The 21,292-nt window shown below is 44.1% G+C and overlaps 1 protein-coding gene across 1 annotated transcript in view; it reads left to right on the top strand.

Moving 5' to 3' along the window:
- The window catches only part of UNC13C (unc-13 homolog C), an 861,108-nt gene that overhangs the window by 314,728 nt on the left and 525,088 nt on the right, over positions 1-21,292 (top strand). The window contains exon 12 of the mRNA XM_073653015.1: positions 10,239-10,408. Coding sequence (XP_073509116.1) covers positions 10,239-10,408 — 170 coding nt within the window. The remainder of the gene's footprint in view (positions 1-10,238; positions 10,409-21,292) is intronic.

Below are 21,292 nucleotides of genomic sequence, written 5' to 3'. Positions count from 1 at the left end.
CTCAGTTGTAAATTATGTACATGAAATAGCTAGGACACATGTCTTTTTTTCATGCTTCCCATTCTTCAGGCAGCATTAATCTCCTGACTTTTTATGTCTATTAGCTTATTACATTTTTTTTCTGGTTCCTGGCAAACACATCTTATAATCTCTCAACTAAGCAATAAAAAAGCATCAGGAGCCAAAAGAATTTAAAAAAATCTGTTCATATTTATGTGTTGGCGGTACAACAGTTTGCCTTTTACCCGAAGCATGTTTTCTTTTGGAATGAATATTTGTGGCTATTCTAGTTATGAGAATACACCATTATAATTTATTGCCATTTTTGGTATTATAAAGAATACTCTAAATGTAAATGAGCAGGACTAAATGCAGATTGTTCTCAGACATTTTATAAATATTGGCAAGTTGGTATCAGTTTGGGTTTGCTGTGTTCATAGCTATGAGAACTGTCGTTTTGATATTTAAATTGAAAGAATTAAGTAACATTTAGCTACAGTAATTTCCTATGGTACCTTCAAAAGCACACAAAAAGGCTGTTGGTGCAGGTAGAGGGGTATCAGCAATGTAGGTCAGTTAGTCATTGGGCTGTAAGTGCTGTGGAATATGTTGGCGCTATATAAATACTATTCTTATATATTAATATCAGCTGTGAATATGTGCCCCATTATTTGCAATATACTGTAGGCAGTTAGATACAATCTAAACATTTTATACTATCGAGGAAATTGATATCTCTTTCTAATTGAACATGCTGTAAATTAAACCATCGAGTAGTGTCTTTATGCCAAACTGCAGTGCACAGATGGCGCCAAGGCCAGACCGCCTCTCTTTATTGCACATACACCAGATGCAATGGGGGGTGGCTTGTGTTGACTTGCCCAACCTGTGCGATACCAGTCAAGCCAAGAGTGGGCCCAGCCAGCTTCACTGTTCAGAAGAAGGACTCCACCCATGTGACTTCTTACTACCAATCACACGGGATTATCGGCATGCTGCACCAATTCTTCTACATGTTTTCAAAGTCATTTTATATGTCTTGCACTGTATTATGTCACAGATATCTGCTATGGCAAATCCACTGTGTTTGAATCTACCCTAATACATTAAAACTGTATACAACATATTACATCTGATTAGTTTGAACCTCATCAGATTTACCAATTTACCAGGTTTTGGTAATTATTCACTTTCTATGAGTATACTGGAAAGGCTGTTGAAATGTATTGACCACAAAGTCTTAATAGTTCCCTTCTACAGATAACATCTAATAAAAGAGAAGTATCCTTACAATATAAACTATATAAACTTAATAATTTTGTGTTTCGGGTTCTCCACAGATATAAAAATGTTTAAGTTCCAATGTCATTTGAAGCTAAATTTTTGTAGGCAGGGCATAAAAATGTATGCAAATATTAAATAGTTAAATAATTTTACATTGCATTACTGCCATAATTGCTATGCTAAAAAGTTTGTGCAAGTTTTGATCAAAATGTGTAAGTCTATATGCAATGACAAGGCATATAAAGTCACCTTGTCTTTGCATATAGTCTCTGTTTAATCAAAATGTGTGCTAAGAACCTCACTTTTAATATACAGTTAATATGACAGTAATGTGATGTAAATGTATTTAAATATTCTTTTCCTGCATATATAACTTAGCACTCACTGTTGGCTGCCGCACCTTTGTGTTTTTTTCTTGTGTTGTGCTATTACTTTAGTTTAGCATCTACAAATGTATTTCACTTTCTTTTGCGGTGCTTGTTATTTTGCAGGTAGGGTGCTGAAATCTACATAGTGCATCCTTGACATTAGTTTTAGTATAAATCAGGACACGTTATCATTGGAGCAAAAATACTTAAATATATTTAAAAGATTATTAAAAGTGAAACTCCTGACAAGAGTGCCACTAACACCCAATGCCTAAAGTTGTACAAGTTATAAGCTGTGCGGGATAAGACATGGCAACTGCTTGAGCATCCTTGCATACTGCACTGTCGTGCTCCAGAAAATAACACAGTATGCTCCATTATTATTTTAAGTCAAGTATGATTGAATCCACAATGGCAGAATCCAATGCAGATGTGAACTCCACCTAGCATAAGATTAGATGTAGGCTTATGCCTCTTCAGCCAAAAGTTAAAATTACAATTTAACAAGAGAAATGACAATTCCTATTATATTTATCAACTAAGCAACAAAAGCACAGACAGCATATACTAGGATCTGTCTGCATTATAGCAACATGTGGAACCAGGTGGATGCTAACGATACCTGATCTGCCCTTTCTTTTTGGGCACATAGAATGGAAATTTGAAGCCTAGGATCTGCTCTTTGGTTTTGTAGCCTGTGAAGTTTTCCTTACTCAAAGGCACCTTAGATCTCAACAAAGCTCATTGATTTATATTGAGTCCATCAGATCTCGATCAGTATTTCTTTTACAGTATTTTTTTTTAATAATGCTATAGATTATACAATTCTTGCCATAAAAAAGCAAGCCAGATAGAAGAGAGAAGGTGAGATAAGCTTAGGCATAAACAATCTTAATCATTCCAATTTAGAGGTCATGCTTATGGATCCTTTCAAGTTTTTTTCTAATGTCATCTAATTAACTAATTAACCCCTTTCCGACCAGGTCAGTAATAGTACGCACCTGGTCGGAAAGGCCGATTCAGCGGGGGCTCCGGCTCTGAGCCCGCACTGAACGGGGCACATGTCAGCTGATTCTTACAGCTGATATGTGCCCGCAACAGCCGCGGGTGGAATCGCGATCCACCCATGGCTGTTAACATGTTAAATACCGCTGTCAATCTCTGACAGCGGCATTTAACTCGCGCTTCCGGGAAGCGCGTCCTAAGCCCCGCCCATCGGTGACCCCGTCACGTGATCGCGGGTCACCATTGGGTAGGCATGACAACCCAGGGTCTGCAGCAGATGCCTGTCGTTGTCATGTCTCAATTGCTATGAGCTCCACCTATTGGTCGGCGCTCATAGCAAGTGGGCATTTCTACTGCATACAAGTGATCTGCTCATCGCTTGTATGCAGTAGAAGCAATCAGACAACTGCTGCTTCTAGTCTGCTTTGGAGAGTATAGAAGCATGCAGTAAGTGTAAAAAAATGTTTTTAAAAATACTAAAATAATATAAAAGTTTAAATCACCTCCCTTTCGCCCCATTCAAAATAAAATAATTTAAAAAAAAAACCACAAACACATATTTGGTATTGCCACATTCAGAATCGCCCGATCTATCAATATAAAAGAAGAATTAATCCGATCGGTAAACGGCGTAACGAGAAAAAAATTCTAAACGCCAGATTTATGTTTTTTTGGTTGCTGCAACATTGCAATAAATTGCAATAACGGGTGATCAAAACATTGGATCTACCCCAAAATAGTATCAATAAAAACGTCAGCCCGGCGCGAAAAAAATAAGTCCTCTCCCGGCCCCAGATCCCGAAAAATGGAGACGCTACTTGTCTTGGAAAATGGCTTCATTTTTTTTTTTTTTTAGCAAACTTTGGATTTTTTTTTCCAGCACTTAAATAAAAAGAACCTATACATGTTTGGTGTCTACAAACTTGTAATGACCTGGAGAATAATTATGGCTGGTCAGTTTTAGCAATCAGTGAACGTGGTAAAAAAAGGACCCAAAAAACAACTGTGGAATTGCATTTTTTTTGCAATTTCACCGCACTTGGAATTTTTTTCCCGTTTTCCAGCACACGATATGGTAAAACCAGTGATGCCGTTTAAAAGTACAACTCGTCCCACAAAAAATAAGCCCTCACACGGCCATATTGAACGAAAATTAAAAAAGTTCTGGCTCTGGGAAGAAGGGTAGCAAAAAATGAAAACACAAAAACAAAAAGACCCATGGTCGTTAAGGGGTTAACTTAGAATTATTTTCTATAGTGGATATGTCCCTGCATCAGAACAGTTCTATAGATCTATGCTGAAACTTGTTCCCGTCACAATTGGACCATTGACCTTGGGACTGCTCATAAAATAGACCACAAAAGAGCCAGACTGTGCTCTTGAATGTTGTCTGCATAAAATAACTGTGTTCTCTCCCCTGTAAAAACAAAGGCTTTCTTTGTGATGCTCTACTTTACAGGCCATGTCAGCAATGAATGGGTAAAAGAGCTTTCAGAAGCATCTCAGGAGCTTATAAATCAGCTTTGGTTTAAGCTATCCATCTGCTGTCTTGTGGTTCTGTCAGCTCTCAATACAGCATTTCAGTGTATTACGATACATATTATTAAATGTAAACACTAGCGCCTAGATTTATGTGCCCGATGTCCTTGTATTCAGTATTGTGCATTTAATGTACACAGCTTTATTTGTGTTTACTGCATAATGCACAAACTAATATATTTCCAAAAACATATGTACTACAGATAGGATCTCAAAGTTAACTAAATGACTTTAAAGAACAAAATATTAAATATTTGTGTATGAAAAGGTATATAATGGAAATTATCTATGAGAAAAAACTACAAGATTTAACATAATGTAGAAGCAGTTCTGTATGTACACCACTTATAATATAATCATTCTATTGATATTGACGCGCCCCCTGGGCCGTGTGTGTAGGGGGATACCCGGAGCTGGGTCTCTGTGTAATGCTGGGGGTTGTAATCTCCGTGGCGGCGACCCTGTCCCGTGGCTCAGGGCGGTCAAACCAGCGGCGGATCTGTTTCTTTGGTTTAGTAATGTTTAAATGTCCGACTACGCCACCCGTGGATTGCAGTCACTGAGAACCGCCACTGCGGGCAGACCGCTGAGGCTGATGTTGTGTGCGCAGCAGGGGGTAGTATAACTCCCCACGGTAGGAGTATAGCCTCAGGGCAGTGCGTGCAGATGGTGAGGGTGATGATGCGCGGGAGCAACAGTAATGACTCAGAGTCCAGTGATGCAGTCCAGGGTCTTTACTCACAATTTTACACTCCAAGCCACTTCTGCAGGTAATGGCTGCCCACGTCGTGCTGTGCTCACCAGGTGAGGGGCTCGGCCCACTCCCAGGTATCTTTGGAATGCTTTTCAGGACCCCCTTCGTGTGTCCTTTCTCTGGCCTGTCGTACCCAACAATTGACCACATTTCTGTCCAGCTGCCTCGGGCCTTGGCAGGCAAACGTATGTTCCGTTTCCCTGGGTCCTATATGGTGCCTTCCTAACGGGTGTAGTGAGGGGCCGTACACTTGCAATGCCACGGCCTCCGGTTACTAGCTGAGGGTAGTTGCTCTCCTCCACTAGATGAGGGATCCGGTTCCCTTTCTTGGCCTGACCCCCCTACTCTGGTAGCGGCGGGCGTGCGGTGGCGGCTGGCCGGTCCGCACCCCTGGGGTCCCTTCACTCCACTCCTGGAGCCTCCTCAGTTCCTCTCCTCTCCTTTCTTCTCCTCCAGGCCCAGGCCTTGAGACTTGAGCCATACAGAGCCCCTGCTCCCTGCCTCCTTCTCTCTCTGCTCTCTCTCTCTCCCACTTTCTACTCTCCTGGCAGGGCCTCACAGGCTAGGCCCGCCTCCGGAGTAGAGCTCCACAGAGGCCCTGCTCTGTCACTTCTTCCCTCTGACTGAACACTGCCTCTAAGATGGCTCCCACCTTTTATACTCCTACTTTTTAGTGCACCCAGAATCTACTCTCCCCACCCACACACTACCGGGTTCCCCCTTTCTAGGTGTTCCCTTCCCTCCTCTCCAGCCAGGGACAGGGGCAGTTGTGCTCTTTCTTGGGAGCATTGTCGCCCTGTCCCCCGGAAATGTGGTGTAGTGCATGCGGGTGTTAGGGTCCTGAGCCACACTCCATCCTTACCTGGAAGTGAGATATCACACCTCTGGGTGAAATGCAATACCTCTGTAGCGACCGAACCCTCGGGGCGCTACATTCCCCTCTGGTAAATCACAGCATATCCGTGGGCTGGAACAGAGCAAAAGACAATTGATTTCAAGACATGCAGAATTAAAGTTTTTTGTTGTTTTTTTAACGTTACTTCTCATAAAACTTTTCTTTTTTCAAAAATATTATAATACTTTCTTCACATACATCAGACATTATAAAAACTCTTTTCACTTGCATAAACACATCTGTCACCTGTAATACCATTTTCTTCATAAACATTCTTTTAAGTAGAAAATATAAAACATTATCAGCAACATTTCAACGGCGAAGTCTCTTTAACAGGCCACAGTCCTTGCCGCGACCAGGTGTCCATGTCACCCAACAAGATGCAATTTTACTAAGTGCAAACTTTCAAACACCTTCAGGTATTCATTGAGGTAGGTGTGTATAAAACCAATAGGGGGCACTTTAAGAAGTTCAACTATTTACAAGGGTTGGCTGCTCCCAGTCCTCAGCCGGATAGAATGAATTGGCTGCTCCCAGTCCTCAGCCGGATAGTTCACAGACCCTTTTCGGGTAACTTTAGCAAACAAATAAACTGACAGCAATCCCAAACCGGGTGAACTCCCCATAATCCGCAAATGACACAACTCTTTTTCCTTCACCCTGATGGGTAACTATGTACAACTTCTGCCGCTGCTCTCTAGTGGCGGTGTCCCCCTTGTGGATGTTCCTGCTCCTCACATTCTTCAGGCCCGTCCGGGTCCTCCGTGTAGCAGGATTCAGGGTAGTGCTGTTCCTCTACCCTCTGAACGTTGAGGGCGTACCACCCCCGCAGGCCTCGGTGTCAGGTGTATGACACCTGATCCCCCGGGAACAGATCCCGTTTCAGGTTACCCCTGGGCAGGCGACTCTCCACATCCCTCCGATTAACAAAGAGGTCTGTGTCGGTTGTCGGGTCCCGAATGAACCCCCACCCCTTCTCCTGGTGGAACCTGACCACGATCCCGGTGACTTTGGGACCGCGTGCAGCCTGGGGGTCTCGGCGGGTCCGGGTCCTTTCCTTCGCGCTCCGGGCCTCTAGCTGTTCCTGTCTCCCGCACTGCACCTGCTTCTCCTTCTCCAACTGTGCTATCTCCCGGCGGCAGAACTCTCGCCTGCAGGCTGCGTCCGCCCGCGTCTCTTGCGAGAACCCCATCAAGTCCTCCCCGGCCTGGTCCCACTCGATTTGGACCTCCTCATCCGGGAGCTGGGGAATGGTGACTGGCTGCGGAGCGGGCAGGAGTGGAGGAAGTGGGGCTTTGGCCCCTACGGACAGGTCCCTCCGATGGCAAGGGTGAACCCTTCCGCGTAGCAGGGGGACCGGCTCTCCATCTGGACCGACTAGCTGACTGTATAAGTCCGTGCCCAGGGGTGGTAGTGTTGGGACCGAGGGCGCCCGTTGGTGGAAGGAGCCTCTGGGCATCAGGCCTTGCAACCAGGCTTGGAGCGGGCCGCCTCCGACCGCACCCTGGATCGAGGGGCACGGCATGGGGCGTGGTCTGGTGGCTGCGCTCGGGGCCTGGGGCCTAGGTGTAGGCGGTGGGAGCGGAGGAGGTGCAGCGATTTCCGGGGCGATCGGCTCCGCGACGGGGTCCAGGGGCAGGCTAGTGGCGTCCGGGCTTGTAGCAGGGGCGTCCCCCTTACCTGCTCCCTTTGCAGCGCTGCTCTCAGCCTCCGGTGGTCCTCCTCTGTCCTTAGGGGCAGGCACGCTGTCGGATGCTTGCAGCACCACTTGCTGCCGGGCCGCGACCCGCCGGTCCATCTCTTCTTTCCACCGCGCGATGGCCTCCCGCTGCGCCTCGACCATCCTCCGGTCCAAATCCTCCAGTCCAGCCCGGAGGAATTCAGGGTTCTCTCCGGGGAGCTGGGCCATCAGCTCTGTGAGGCTGCATGGTTCCGCTTTGGCCTGCAGTAGGCCACTGGTCAGGGAACTGGGGCTGGCGCTCCCCACCATCTCCGGGTGTGGTCCTCCAAGACTGATCCAAACCACACCCTGCCCTTCGGTTTTCTTTCCCTTCCGCCCCTGTTGGGGGTGGTCCTGGGGCAATCTGCTGACAATCACTCTCAGGGGCAGCCCCCCCACGTTGATGGACATCTCTACAGCCGCACTCATGGCTGTTGGAGCTGGGCTCCGTCTTTGGCGCCATTCTGGGACCTGGCCCACGATGTGAGGTGGCTTCTTGTTGTCTTTTGGGGCGCTCATAATGGCGTCCGTTCTTCTGGGGCGGGCGCCACATTCAATACAGTGAAACAGTCTCTAGTTTCACAATACCCGATGATAACGGGTTGGTTTCGATCCTCCCGACTACGCCAAAGTTGACGCGCCCCCTGGGCCGTGTGTGTAGGGGAATACCCGGAGCCGGGTCTCTGTGTAATGCTGAGGGTTGTAGTCTCCATGGCGGCGACCCAGTCCCGGTGGCGGTCAAACCAGTGGCGGATCTGTTTCTTTGGTTTAGTAATGTTTAAATGTCCGACTACGCCACCCATGGATTGCGGTCACTGAGAACCGCCACTGCGGGCAGACCGCTGAGGCTGATGTTGTGTGCGCAGCAGGGGGTAGTATAACTCCCCACGGGAGGAGTATAGCCTCAGGGCAGTGCGTGCAGATGGTGGGGGTGATGGTGCGCGGTAGCAACAGTAATGACTCAGAGTCCAGTGATGCAGTCCAGGGTCTTTACTCACAGTTTTACACTCCAAGCCACTTCTGCAGGTAATGGCTGCCCACGTCGTGCTGTGCTCACCAGGTGAGGGGCTCGGCCAACTCCCAGGTATCTTTGGAATGCTTTTCAGGACCCCCTTCGTGTGTCCTTTCTCTGGCCTGTCGTACCCAACAATTGACCACGTTTCTGTCCAGCTGCCTCGGGCCTTGGCAGGCAAATGTATGTTCCGTTTCCCTGGGTCCTATATGGTGCCTTCCTAACTTATGTAGTGAGGGGCCGTACACTTGCAATGCCACGGCCTCCGGTTACTAGCTGAGGGTAGTTGCTCTCCTCCACTAGATGAGGGATCCGGTTCCCTTTCTTGGCCTGACCCCCCTACTCTGGCAGCGGCGGGCGTGCGGTGGCGGCTGGCCGGTCCGCACCCCTGGGGTCCCTTCACTCCACTCCTGGAGCCTCCTCAGTTCCTCTCCTCTCCTTTCTTCTCCTCCAGGCCCAGGCCTTGAGACTTGGCCTGCCTGCGGAGCAGAGCCCATACAGAGCCCCTGCTCCCTGCCTCCTTCTCTCTCTGCTCTCTCCCACTTTCTACTCTCCTGGCAGGGCCTCACAGCCTAGCCCGCCTCCGGAGTAGAGCTCCACAGAGGCCCTGCTCTGTCACTTCTTCCCTCTGACTGAACACTGTCTCTAAGATGGCTCCCACCTTTTATACTCCTACTTTTCAGTGCACTCAGAATCTACTCTCCCCACCACACACTACCGGGTTCACCCTTTCTAGGTGTTCCCTCCCCCCACTCCAGCCAGGGACAGGGGCAGTTGTGCTCTCTCTTGGGAGCATTGTCGCCCTGTCCCCCGGAAATGTGGTGTAGTGCATGTGTGTGTTAGGGTCCTGAGCCACACTCCATCCTTACCTGGAAGTGAGATATCACACCTCTGGGTGAGATGCAATACCTCTGTAGCGACCGAACCCTCGGGGCGCTACAATATTATACCCATAAAATATTCTGATTTGACGGATAGCACTAGTACCTATGTTATTCTATGGGCTGTTCACATGTCCAATTTATTCCTCGGACTGCTTGCAGCATTCATGATCTGCCTCCTAGAATCGTATGGCATTCACCCATTCAAGTCTTTGGATCTGTGAAAAAAAATCGGACCAAACTCGCATTATTTTCACAGATTGAAATAATGGAGGAGGTAGAGAACCTTTTTTTTTCCTCTCCACCTCTGATCAGATCACACTCTGATCAAACTCTAGTTTTTCTCGGATAGAGAGAAAACGTTGTGTGACCCTATCCAAAGTCTGGTTGAGGAGTGTGACTAAACTGGGTGGATGCAAAAAGTATCTTTACTTATTATGCAGCAATGTGTTCCATTATTTTCTATCATGTAAGAAAGAGTATAAAATAAACAAACACTTCAGATTTCTTAGGAGAGTCTCGGAAATCACTTGCCTTTGTATTTCTTTGACCTTGCTGGTGCCAGTTGAATCCCAGAAAATTCTAACTTGGAGATAGAGCTGCTTCTACACAAGTAAGCAGTTGCATTCTCAATCCTTCAGATTCAGAGCTGAACTCTTTAAACTTACTTTGCATGATTAGTGTTGACTTTTACATTACATTTGTCTAATGCAAATAACTAATATTAACACAAATATTTTTATGATTAATATATTTTGTTTCCCATTATTTTATACACAGTGAATGCCACAATTCTACAGACCGGATCAAAGTGAGGGTTTGGGATGAAGATGATGACATCAAATCCAGGGTGAAACAGCACTTCAAGAAAGAATCAGATGACTTCCTTGGGCAAACGATTGTTGATGTGAGAACCCTCAGTGGTGAAATGGATGTCTGGTACAATTTAGGTGAGTGTTCACTTTTAATGAATAAAAAATGCAGAAAGCTTTTAGTATTTTGTGGCTGTTTCAAAAATATTTGTCACAACGTTGAGGATTAGTGTTGAGCGAGTATATTCTCTTCCGAGTATGCTCGGGCCGAGCTCCGAGTATTTACAGCTGCTTGGTGATATGTTTGAATTTCTCCTGTGTGCATGATTTGCAACTGTTTGACAGCTTTATTACATGTGAGGAATGTGTAAGAAATAGATATTCCTCACATGTATTAAAACTGTCAAACAGTCGCAAATCATGCACACGGGAGCGATTCAACCATATCACCGAGTAGCTATAAATACTCGGAGCTCGGCTCGAGCATACTCGGCGAAAGGGTTAATAGAACATACTCGCTCAACACTATTGAAGATGTCTAAAAAAAATGAATTTCCCAATACTCTTACTAATACAACACCTAAAAAAGGTGAATTTACTGAAAATAAAAAGTAACATTTTCAGTCATATCTTGGTCTAACTAACACTAAGGCCCTAACACTAAGACGTTGTATGCCAGTCTTAATGATGAGAGTTGTGAAGTAATATGAGCCAGATTCATTAGGACTTGTGCTTATTAATGAATTTGTAGCATATTGCAACTGCTGTGCACATCCTTCAGAAATGTTCCTCCAGCCAGAGGTTGGTCTACATTTCTAGTGTAATTTATGCCACATTCATGGCTTAAATTATGATAAATTTTTGGGTCAGGATTGGCCACACTTCATACTACTCTAGTGTCGCCCACCAACTTTTCAAAAAGTTAGCGGAGCTGGCTGATACTTGTATAAGAACGCCAAAAGACACAAAAAAACAAAAGTTTGTGACATTTCAAGTTTTATGTTTGACGAATTCTGGCATCAACTTCTTGATGAATCAGGGCCTAAATAGATGATTACATTATGCATTAGTAAAGTGTAGTACAGATACTCCCTGGGTTATGAACTAAATAGGTTCTTTAGGTTTGCTCATAACTTACATTTGTATGTAAGTTAAAACAGGTACAGGGCCGTCAAATGTTTAAAAAAAACAATACTCACCTCCTCGCTCACCTCTCTGGCTGCCCCATTGCTCGCATCTCCAGCCTCTTCCGAATACGCCAAGCCTTGCAGAGATATCCATGCTTTGGAGGTCACTGCATGTTGTAATTTTGCAACATCTTGACATCAAGATATGTGCCTCGATCTTATCACAGTATCCTTCAAGGCCTGGACATGGCCAGAAGTCCTAGCCTATAGTAAAGAGGCTGGAGATACGGTGCATGATGGCGGAAAGAAATAACTGAAAGGTGAGCATTGAGCAGTGGGGTGGCTGGAGAGATGAATAGTAAGGTCAGTAATATTATTATTATTTGTTTTTTAACCAAAGTTGGATGTTTGTATTTCGGGACTGCCTGTAATCAGATCATCAAAATTGTTTTAAAATTATACTGTCATTGAAGTCAAAATAGACTGCAACATCTTAATTACAGAATATAAAAACAATATTGTATAAAACAATATTAACTATTAATCTAGGAACAAATGTGAATTCCATAATATTCCCAAGTAAAAAAAGAGAAAAACTAATCTCTTTAATAATCTGAGTATAATGAGAAGAAAGACTGTATTACCTAAACAAGGGGTTATATAACATTTTCCAAAAGGAAAGCACAATTAATCACTTTACTTGCTGGAGATAAAATTATCCTTCTATGTTAACCCCTGAAATAAATCAAAACTCACAAAATGTAAAGGAAATACAATAAAGAAAAATTCAAATCTCAGCTATTAATCTAAAGCCAAGTGCATGAAAAATAACTTGTGAAAATAATTGGTAATATAGCATTCTACTAGAGTTCTAGAGCTATAGGCTTACCCTAGCAAAACCTTCTATAATATATATATTTCATTTTTACATTAAAAGAAGCATTAGGTAAATGCATGTCGTGTGCTATGCCAAATGGAGAGCCTGAGGGGGAAGGTGGATTTGTTTGGTATTCTCTTTTAAAGTCCAGAAATACCTTTACATGACCTGTCTGTTCCTAGATAACTGAGAAATCACCATTTGGATTGATATGCAGATCCAAAGCCTCTGTCACTCCAGTTCTATTCCCCACCCAGAATTGCCTCCCCCTACTTGACTGTTGGCTTCTATGCCCAAAGTCACACAGCATAGTGGCTGTTAGTAAAGAAGTAAGAGGTGGCGCTGGGCTGGGAATAGAGCTGGAGTGACAGAGACTTTACATCTACAACCTCATTTGCATATCAATTCAAATAATGTACAGAGTGGGCCATTTATATGGATACACTTAAATTAAATGGGAATGGTTGGTGATATCAACTTCCTGTTTGTGGCACATTAGTATATGGGAGGGGGAAAACTTTTCCAGATGGGTGGTGACCATGGTGGCCATTTTGAAGTCGGCCATTTTGGACCATACTTTATGTTTTTCAATGGGAAGAGGGTCATATGACACATCAATCTTATTGAGAATTTCCTAAGAAAAACAATGGTGTGCTTGGTTTTAACTAACTTTATTGTTTCATGAGTTTTTTACAAGTTTGTAATGCTTAACAATGAGCAGGACTGTATATGCACATATAGACAGTTTAGGGTGTGCAAACAATTTAGGGTGTGAAATCCTGCTGACACATTCCCTTTAAGCCATCAGAACCTTCCCTAAACACAATATCATTTATACATTTCACCAGGAGTGGTCCTTTAAGTACGGACTGAGAGAGATTCTTATAGCAACCAAGAGAATTGTACCATGTTATTATCTGACTACAGCAATAATGGCCTTGAGAAAATGAAACAATAACATTTCTTTATTATTAATTATTTCATTTAAATTATGAAGCTATAGGTGAACAACATATTAAGATAATATAAAAGGACAATAAGCGTAATAGCCACTTCAAATGAAATAAATTAAGGATAAAAGTGAGTGAGCCTGTGGAGCTAGTTCCAATTCAAGAAACTAATAGGGGAAAAAATTACATAGCAGACTGAGAATATACTTTCTGTAGGGCATTTGTAGGATGACAGATCCTTTTTAAAGGGAATGTGTCATCAGAAAATAACCTATTGTTTAAATGCAAGAAAGAGTTTCCAGTTTTTTTTCCAGCGCTTCCAGGTGATTCATTACTTACTCCAAATCTTTCAGGAATAATCCAGTTTATTTTTATACAAACAACGCGTTTCGGCTATACATAAAATTAGCCTTCATCAGGTAAAATCATAATTGTCTTTTAAGGATGCATTTATATAGAATAAAAAGAGGAGGAGGAACTAATCCAACCCCTCGATCAATTTTCATCAATTAAAGTGAACCGGGAGTGCAACTCTAGCATAGGGTTCAAATTGCTTTAGTGAGTATGAAAATAGAAAACAGCAAAAGGGCAATGGTACTCACCAGCCAAGGGTTCAAGAAAAATGCACAACGGGACGCAGCCGGCCCCCTTTTGTAAGAAGGAGGTAACACACGTGCAGAATGCTGATGAAAAATCACTCTCAACCTCTCACTGGAGGAGCAACTGCCCAGCATTAAAATTGCGCTAGATGAAACTTGCAATAGGGTGCAATTCACACACTCGCGGCACCGTGCCTGGTCAGCATCCTATTACATGCCCCTCCTATTCGATTAGGCGGGATGCCTGGCACCCTATCCGTGCATCGCAGAGGTGCAAAGCCCCCATTCACAAGGTCACCATTAAATGGGCCTGGCTGCGCCCTGGCAGATAAAAAAGTGCAAAAATATCACATGAGGTATTAGTTGATATTTTGGCCAAAATACGTAAGCTCGCAATCCAAACATCAAGGGTCCTCACGATTTTGCGAGCCCCTACTCTATCATTAAAAACAAACAGCATAGTCAGAACAGTAAACAGAATTTTTTAAAAATTCCAAAATCAAATTAGAAAACAGCAAAAGGGCAATGGTACTCACCAGCCAAGGGTTCAAGAAAAATGCACACCAGGACGCAGCCGGCCCCCTTTTTTTTCATTCTCCTGCTGCAAGAGCTTTTATCTTACATTGTGTTCAGCTTTCTGGCTGAGTATGTGCAGTAGTAACATTTCAGGAGAGGAGTTAACTCCTAAGACCCCAGTCAGCTCTCTACAACCATTGTTACCTGTACAGTGTCACGCTTGCCGGTGGCCACGTGCTTCGTGGACCCACTGGGCCACAAAGCCGGACCTACCTAGGAGGGGCGCAGTTAACAGATACATTGTGTTCACTGGAGCTCCTGCTGGTGGAGTCAGGCTTGAGCTGTAGATAGCCCCCAGGTACCACTCCTAGGTACTCCCCGGTACTGCAGCTGCCAATCCCAGTAGTCGGGTTTGCTGGACGGAGACACAGGAGCAGAGTGATGGCCAGGAAGGATTCAGAGACTGACAGACGGTGCGGACAATGTAGACTTTGTGAATTGGTTCTCGTTCAGACACACGGGTCTCTTGAAGCGGTTCAGGTACAGCCGACGTGGCCCAGGGTTCAGGTACTGCCAACACGTCCAAAAAGGTTCAGGTTCCGCAGTCATGGCCACAGGGTTCAGGTACCACAGACAGCCTAAGGGGAGCATATAAACTACACAGAACTACAGGGACAGTACGGGTTAGGAAATAACTATAATGGACTAAGGACGGGAGACCTGGCAACATACAGTTGCACACACCAAAACCACTAGCAGAATAACTAAAGTGGTTACTCAGTCACCTCCTTATTGGGGAGGGGGTTGGTGGTTGGGGGCATTTAGTATGTGCACGCACTGCCCCTTTATGAGCAGGGGGAGCACACGCACACACTAGGCGCGCCGTTGGAAGATGGTGCGGTGTGCACAAAGATGGAAGGAGGAATGTGAGGACGCTGCTGGGGCCGTGAGTATGCCGGCATCCCTGCATGGAGGGAGGAGGGGAGCCATATGGGGACATTGCATACAGCAATTAACTGCTTACCTCTATCTCCCTTCTTGAGCTGCAGTTTCCAGAACAGTTCTCCTAATCACTGCTTTCACTTTTTCACTTTTCTGAGACAGTTGCTTGTTCAAATCACTGTTATCTACAAGTGTAAATATAGTGATAATATTGGAGAATTCAGAACAATGACCGTAGGAAAAGGAAACTGACCAGTCCTGTACTGAGGAATGCCAACCCCCATAGGACCCAGGAATTATTGATACTACAGAGCTTTGAGCTGCTCAAGAGACAACTTGAGAATATTCCTTTAAAGGCCATTGTGAAAATTGCAAGATTGCATTTTTTAATATAGATCATATGGAAAATTGAAAAAAAAGCATTATATAAAAATATGTTTAACATAAAAACCTGTTTTAAACAATAGGTAATTTTCTGATTATGCGTTCTCGTTAGTAACCATAAGCAATCACCTAGAGTGTATGACTATTTTAAGCCCTTCTCAACATTCGACATACTGGTGCAGTTGCGAAGGTGTTCCCACAAATGATAGTACCAGTACATCCAGTTGATGTGAGCACAAGATCAAAGTGGGTGCTTGGCTTAGCTGACAGCTGATCTCCTAAAGTAATAGCCAGGGTTGGTGCTAGCATCGATCTGGCAGTTTAACCATATAGATACCTTGGTTAATAGTGATCATGGTATTTAGATAGTAGTGAGAGGGAGTATCGCTGCCTCTTTAGCCCCTTTAGCACCACTGTGCACGATTGCAGTATGACCGTGGTTCATGGCAACCGTAGGTCAAACCATGACCTCCAGGGCTACCAGTTATGGTAGGCTGTTAGGTCCCCCCATAAGTAGGATCTAAAAGGCCTCCTGAAAGTGTAAAAATGGCAGGTCTAATGCACTGCAATACATAAATATTGGAGGGTACTAGACCATTGACCAAAGTATTTAATGTTTAAAGGGATTTTCCCATGAACAAACTTCCACAAGACAAAGTGTTTAAAAACATGTTCCTGTACTGAGATAATCTTCCACATGTGACCCTGCTGTGTACTGTGTAATGGCTGTGTCTGACCGTGCAGGAACATGGTCTGATCATGCCACATCTTCTGGACAGGGAAGGACGCAAAGAGACTATACAGACATTACTGCATGGGATCACAGCTGATTGTTTCTGTGAGGTAAAACATTGCTTGAAAACATGCTGTGAACTGTGTGACGAAGTCACTGGCAGTATACTGGAGGGGAGATACGTGTCTCTGAGACTTTTTGCTTCAGTGATATAAACAGGGGGTTTCTCCTGCACATTAGGTGCAGAGAGGGTTAATAGCCAGAACTGAAAGGGCATTGTTAGGTTTTGGGTGTTTGCTGGATCTGAAATGGGTTCAGAATCATCAGTGGATTCTGTGGTCTCCCATTCTGGTCCAGCCAGGGCAGTTGCTGCTCATCATCATCATCGGTCCCAATGCCTAGCTGGTGCATGAGATGTACAGGTTGTCTTTTGGGTCTTTGTTCCTAGCAACATGAAGGATAAGTTGCGGAGGGAAACTGGGCTGCTACAGCCTAAATCCAGGATTCACTGCACTGAGCATGCCTGTGACATGGCGGACCGTGATTGGTGGTTTGGGAGTCAGCTGATCCGGTGACCTGGCACCGCCTGATTGGTTGCGGGTGACATCACCAATAGTGCGACGGTGGACAGGGCTTAATCTTTAAATAGCCCGCCCACAAACATGGCGGCGCGCTCTGATCATTGAGCTGTGATGGTGTTGTTGTGTGGACGCTTGGTCGTTTGGGCTCCACGTGTGCTTTAGCTTCTGTCAGGCAGGTTTAGCGAGGGATAGACAGCCTTAGATGGAGGGAGGCAGGTAGCTTCGTCTGACAGTCTGGCTCCGACAAAGGGGTCGCCATACACCCCGAGCAGTCTGCAGACGCCGTATTCTCGGCACCACCTGTAAGCCACGTGGAGAGATACTCTTCAGTCCGGTAGTACGCCGGCTGGGAGCACGTATACGCCGGCGTGTATCACACACGCTTCCTAGCGCCTGCTGTGTAGTCCCTGTGCTGTAAACAGGGCTACAGATACATTATTTATCGCACATCTCTCGTGCAGTTAACGGACAAAGTGCGAATCCCTATTCCCGTTCCGGTGTGCAGTAACACGGAAGGGATTGTTATTTAAGTTGGTTGTTTTACCTTCTCACCCGGAAGGTGTTCGGCCACAGTCCTCCAGGCTGCATCGGGGAATCCCGGGTTCGGTTGCTTTCCATTATTTAATAAAGTTGTTTGCAACCGTCCTCTTAACAGGCATGCTTTACAGTTGGATAGATAAGTGCTATCCACCCTATCTCCACTCCAGGGCATGGTTTAGGGGCTATAAAAAGTCAGCTTTTTGACTCAGGAAGTGGTCAGTATCTGGAGGCTAGCTCCAGAGAGAGAGGAGCGTGTGTTTGTTCCTGCTAAACCTGAACCGTGTCTTTTTTGCTAACCCGGAGTGGCCGGACCCCGGCCCGTGCAAGGACTTTGCTGGACTCTTTTCCTATTTTTCTTTGCCGTTAAGACGGATGGGCTATGTTTATTTTCCATGAACTTTTTATTGGTTTATGCTGCACAATAAACCAACTGAAAATGTAAAGAGATAGTTTCATTTTTACCTCAATGTATAGCCGAGTGAGCCGATCTACCACAACCGTTTTACCTAACAAAAATAATTAGTTGTGATCCCATACTATCCTGTCTGTATACTCTTTTGCTTCCACCACTGCCCAGGAGCTGTGGTATAATCAGACCATGTTCCTACTCAGTCATACTGTCATATTTTTTCATATAGCTGTTTAAAATGTAGAATAAAACATTAAAAAAAGTCCTATGTGAAGAAAAATCATACTAAAATCATAATTTTGTCCCGCAAAAATAAAGTTATCATGTCGCTCTGTTAGACAAAAATTACAAATGTTATAGCTCTCAGAATATGGTGATGGCAAAAACAATCTTTTTGTTATGGCTCTTGATACAGGGGGAAGAAAAAATGAAAGAACAAAAATGATAAATTCCAGTTTTCTTAAAAGGAATCTGTCACTAGGTTTTTGCCATTTAGTCTGGGAGCAGAATAATATAGTGGCTGAGACCCTGATTCCAGGGACGTATCACTTACCTTGATGCACATTGTAGTTTTGATAACATCACTGATTTATCAGCAGGAGATTATCACTAGTAAACTAGGACTAGTAAACCTGCTGCCATGTAGTGCTCCATATTCATAAGCTCTGTATAACCCCACCCCCACCACTGATTGGCAGCTTTCTGTGTATACTGTACATAGACAGAACGCTTCCAATCAGTGGTGAGGGCGGGGTTATACAGAGCTCAGCATTCAGAGAATTGGTAGATCTGCAGCAGATAAAACAGAAATTGTATCAAAATGACAGCAAACAGCCCGACATTATGCTGCTCTCATATTTATATAGTTTTTTTTTTGTTTTGATACTTTTGCACATTAAGAACAATATAGCTGAAATCTTTCTGCCAGCATCTGATACCTGCTTCCCATGGATCGGGCTGCATGCATCAGCTGTCAAGTTCCCTTTAACTGCTTGGTGTCTTTTGAAACCTGAAGCTGTTAAAAGTTTTTCAAAAGCTGAACGTGTGTACAGCAAGTGATTTTAAAATTGGAATCATGTATTCATTCTTTTTAGAGTTTTCTGAGCACTTTTTCAGGCAGGTTTTTTAGAGCAGACCTTCCTGAAAAGCACAATGTGTGCACATACCCTATGACAGAGTTCCAATCCAAAGTACTTGCAGTTGGAATACAACCATTTGTTATAGGAAATTAGGAGAGCTGGAGGGTGTGAGCTTTGGAAAGCTCATTACTCAGTGCTCAGGTAGATTCAGCATTGCACCAGTTTGTGCAGTAGAAAATTCCCTTCTTGTACTAGTATTACTCTACTCCAGATTTTTGTTTTATTTCAGCGCTGGAGTGGTGCTTTTAAACTAAGTTCCCTGGCCCTAGTATTATACTTACCAACTGCCGTTTTCATCTGTTCCCAGCGCTGCTCCGGTCTTCCTCCGCCATCTCGTGACCACAACTTCTGTCAGAGGTAACGGTCACAAACTCTCAATTCAAGTCTACAAGAGCCTCATTCTGGCCTCATTCCGGCTCTCATAAACTTCCATTGAGTTGTGACTTCCAGAATGCCCAGCAAACACTGGAGCTATCCAGCCGGTCATAAACTGCTGGAGACTGACCGGAGCGGTGCCGGGAACAGCTGAAGATGGCAGCTGCTGAGCATGAGACTAAGGGCAGGGAACTTGGATAAGCAGCACCACTCCAGCGCTGCAATAAAATATACTGGAGTGGTACTTTAACATGACTCTAAAACTGAGGTATACCCAATTATGTGCAAAGAGATGCAAAAAAATGTCTATCTCAATCTGCAACTGGCCACGGACCTTCTGTGAACTTAACTCTTCATCTTGTTTCATCTTTCAACAGTAAAGTGTATTGCCAGCACTTACAGTACTAGCAAAAACATTCCTCCCTATTATGAAAACATGGCCACATGGGACACTCTGCATAATTCCAGCTTGTTACATAATTTCATCTTTGTTTTATTATCTTTGTTCCTGTTCTTCTCTGTAATCTACCGTTATATGCAAACTTTCACACTCCTATCCTGGTTGTGATGGTGGGCTTGGTGACATTTAGTATTTCTCCCTCCTGTCACTATGAATTGTTCTACCCTATATGAGTGGTAATGTAGCCGGGCATGCTCTTTTCATGTTGCTATAGCATTTGCTACCACAAACTTATCATTTGGGAAATACAAACTGTCAAAAACTTTGTAATACAGATTTTGATGCCTGAAGATAATGGACATATACAGCTGCTCACCTTCATTTTTCAGTGGTCTTCCAGATGATTTAGCACTATGCACATTACCTCTCATTTATTAGCAGACCATTCGCCTGTGAGAAATACTGTAGCTGCAAATCCAGGTAAGGGTATGAAATATTCATGTAACTGAATTAAGTCTGAAGAAGAAAAAAAAATATGTAGGTCACAGATGCAGCAGAAGATTTACAGATTAATTATGTAATAGGGAAATTTGGTTAGAATATTTGTCACCATGCCATTTTTCATCACCTTATACTGACTGTGCAGACTGACAATATAATCTGACTTCTTACGGTGACATTTAAAAATAATAAGAAAAACAATTACAAAATAAATAATATAAAAAATAATGGCCCTGAAGGTTTCTTGTGTAAATTAAAGATAACAGACGACTAAGACAGTTCTACGTTACTCATACACTATATGAACAAGAGTATTAGGACAGTCACCTACACATTATACTTACAGGAGCTCTATGACATCCCATTCTATATGGTAAATCCATAACATGTTTTGTCTCCCCCTATGCAATTATAACATTTTCCACTTCATCCACAAGAGCATTTGTGAGGTCAGACACAGATTTTGGATGAAAGGGTATTGGCTTCCAATTTCTGTTCTAGTCCATCCTAAAGGTGTTAGAAGTAGAGATGAGCGTTGTTCTACTCGAACTGTTCGCCAATCTCAAATTCGAGCTGTTTTGGGCGGTGTTCGAGCCGGTCGGCGAACACGAACAATTTGAGAAAAATTCGGCTGTTCGAGGTTATGTTCGATAACTGTTCGTGCACCAAAATCATAACTGGATTTTTTCTCAGTAATGATGAAAATTAATGTTAATACGCAGTTTGAGTGTACAGCGGGGTGGGGGGAGGGGCAGGGGATGGATCTCTGCAGGAACAATGAAGATCTCCATTTTTTTTTCTCTTTCCCGCATTTGCAGTGGGGAGGTGCAATCTGTCAGCCTATCAGCAGCGCACACACGGAGCGAAGTGCTTTTTTTCACACAAGCAAGGGCATGTGTGATTGGCAGTGTATGTCACATGTCCTTGCCCTATAAGACCAAGCCATTTT

This window comes from Phyllobates terribilis, unplaced genomic scaffold, assembly GCF_046119375.1.
Source record: "Phyllobates terribilis strain yellow unplaced genomic scaffold, ASM4611937v1 Scaffold_11__3_contigs__length_659146591, whole genome shotgun sequence".
Taxonomy (NCBI): Eukaryota; Metazoa; Chordata; class Amphibia; order Anura; family Dendrobatidae; genus Phyllobates; species Phyllobates terribilis.
This window is presented reverse-complemented; position numbering and strand designations above follow the sequence as displayed.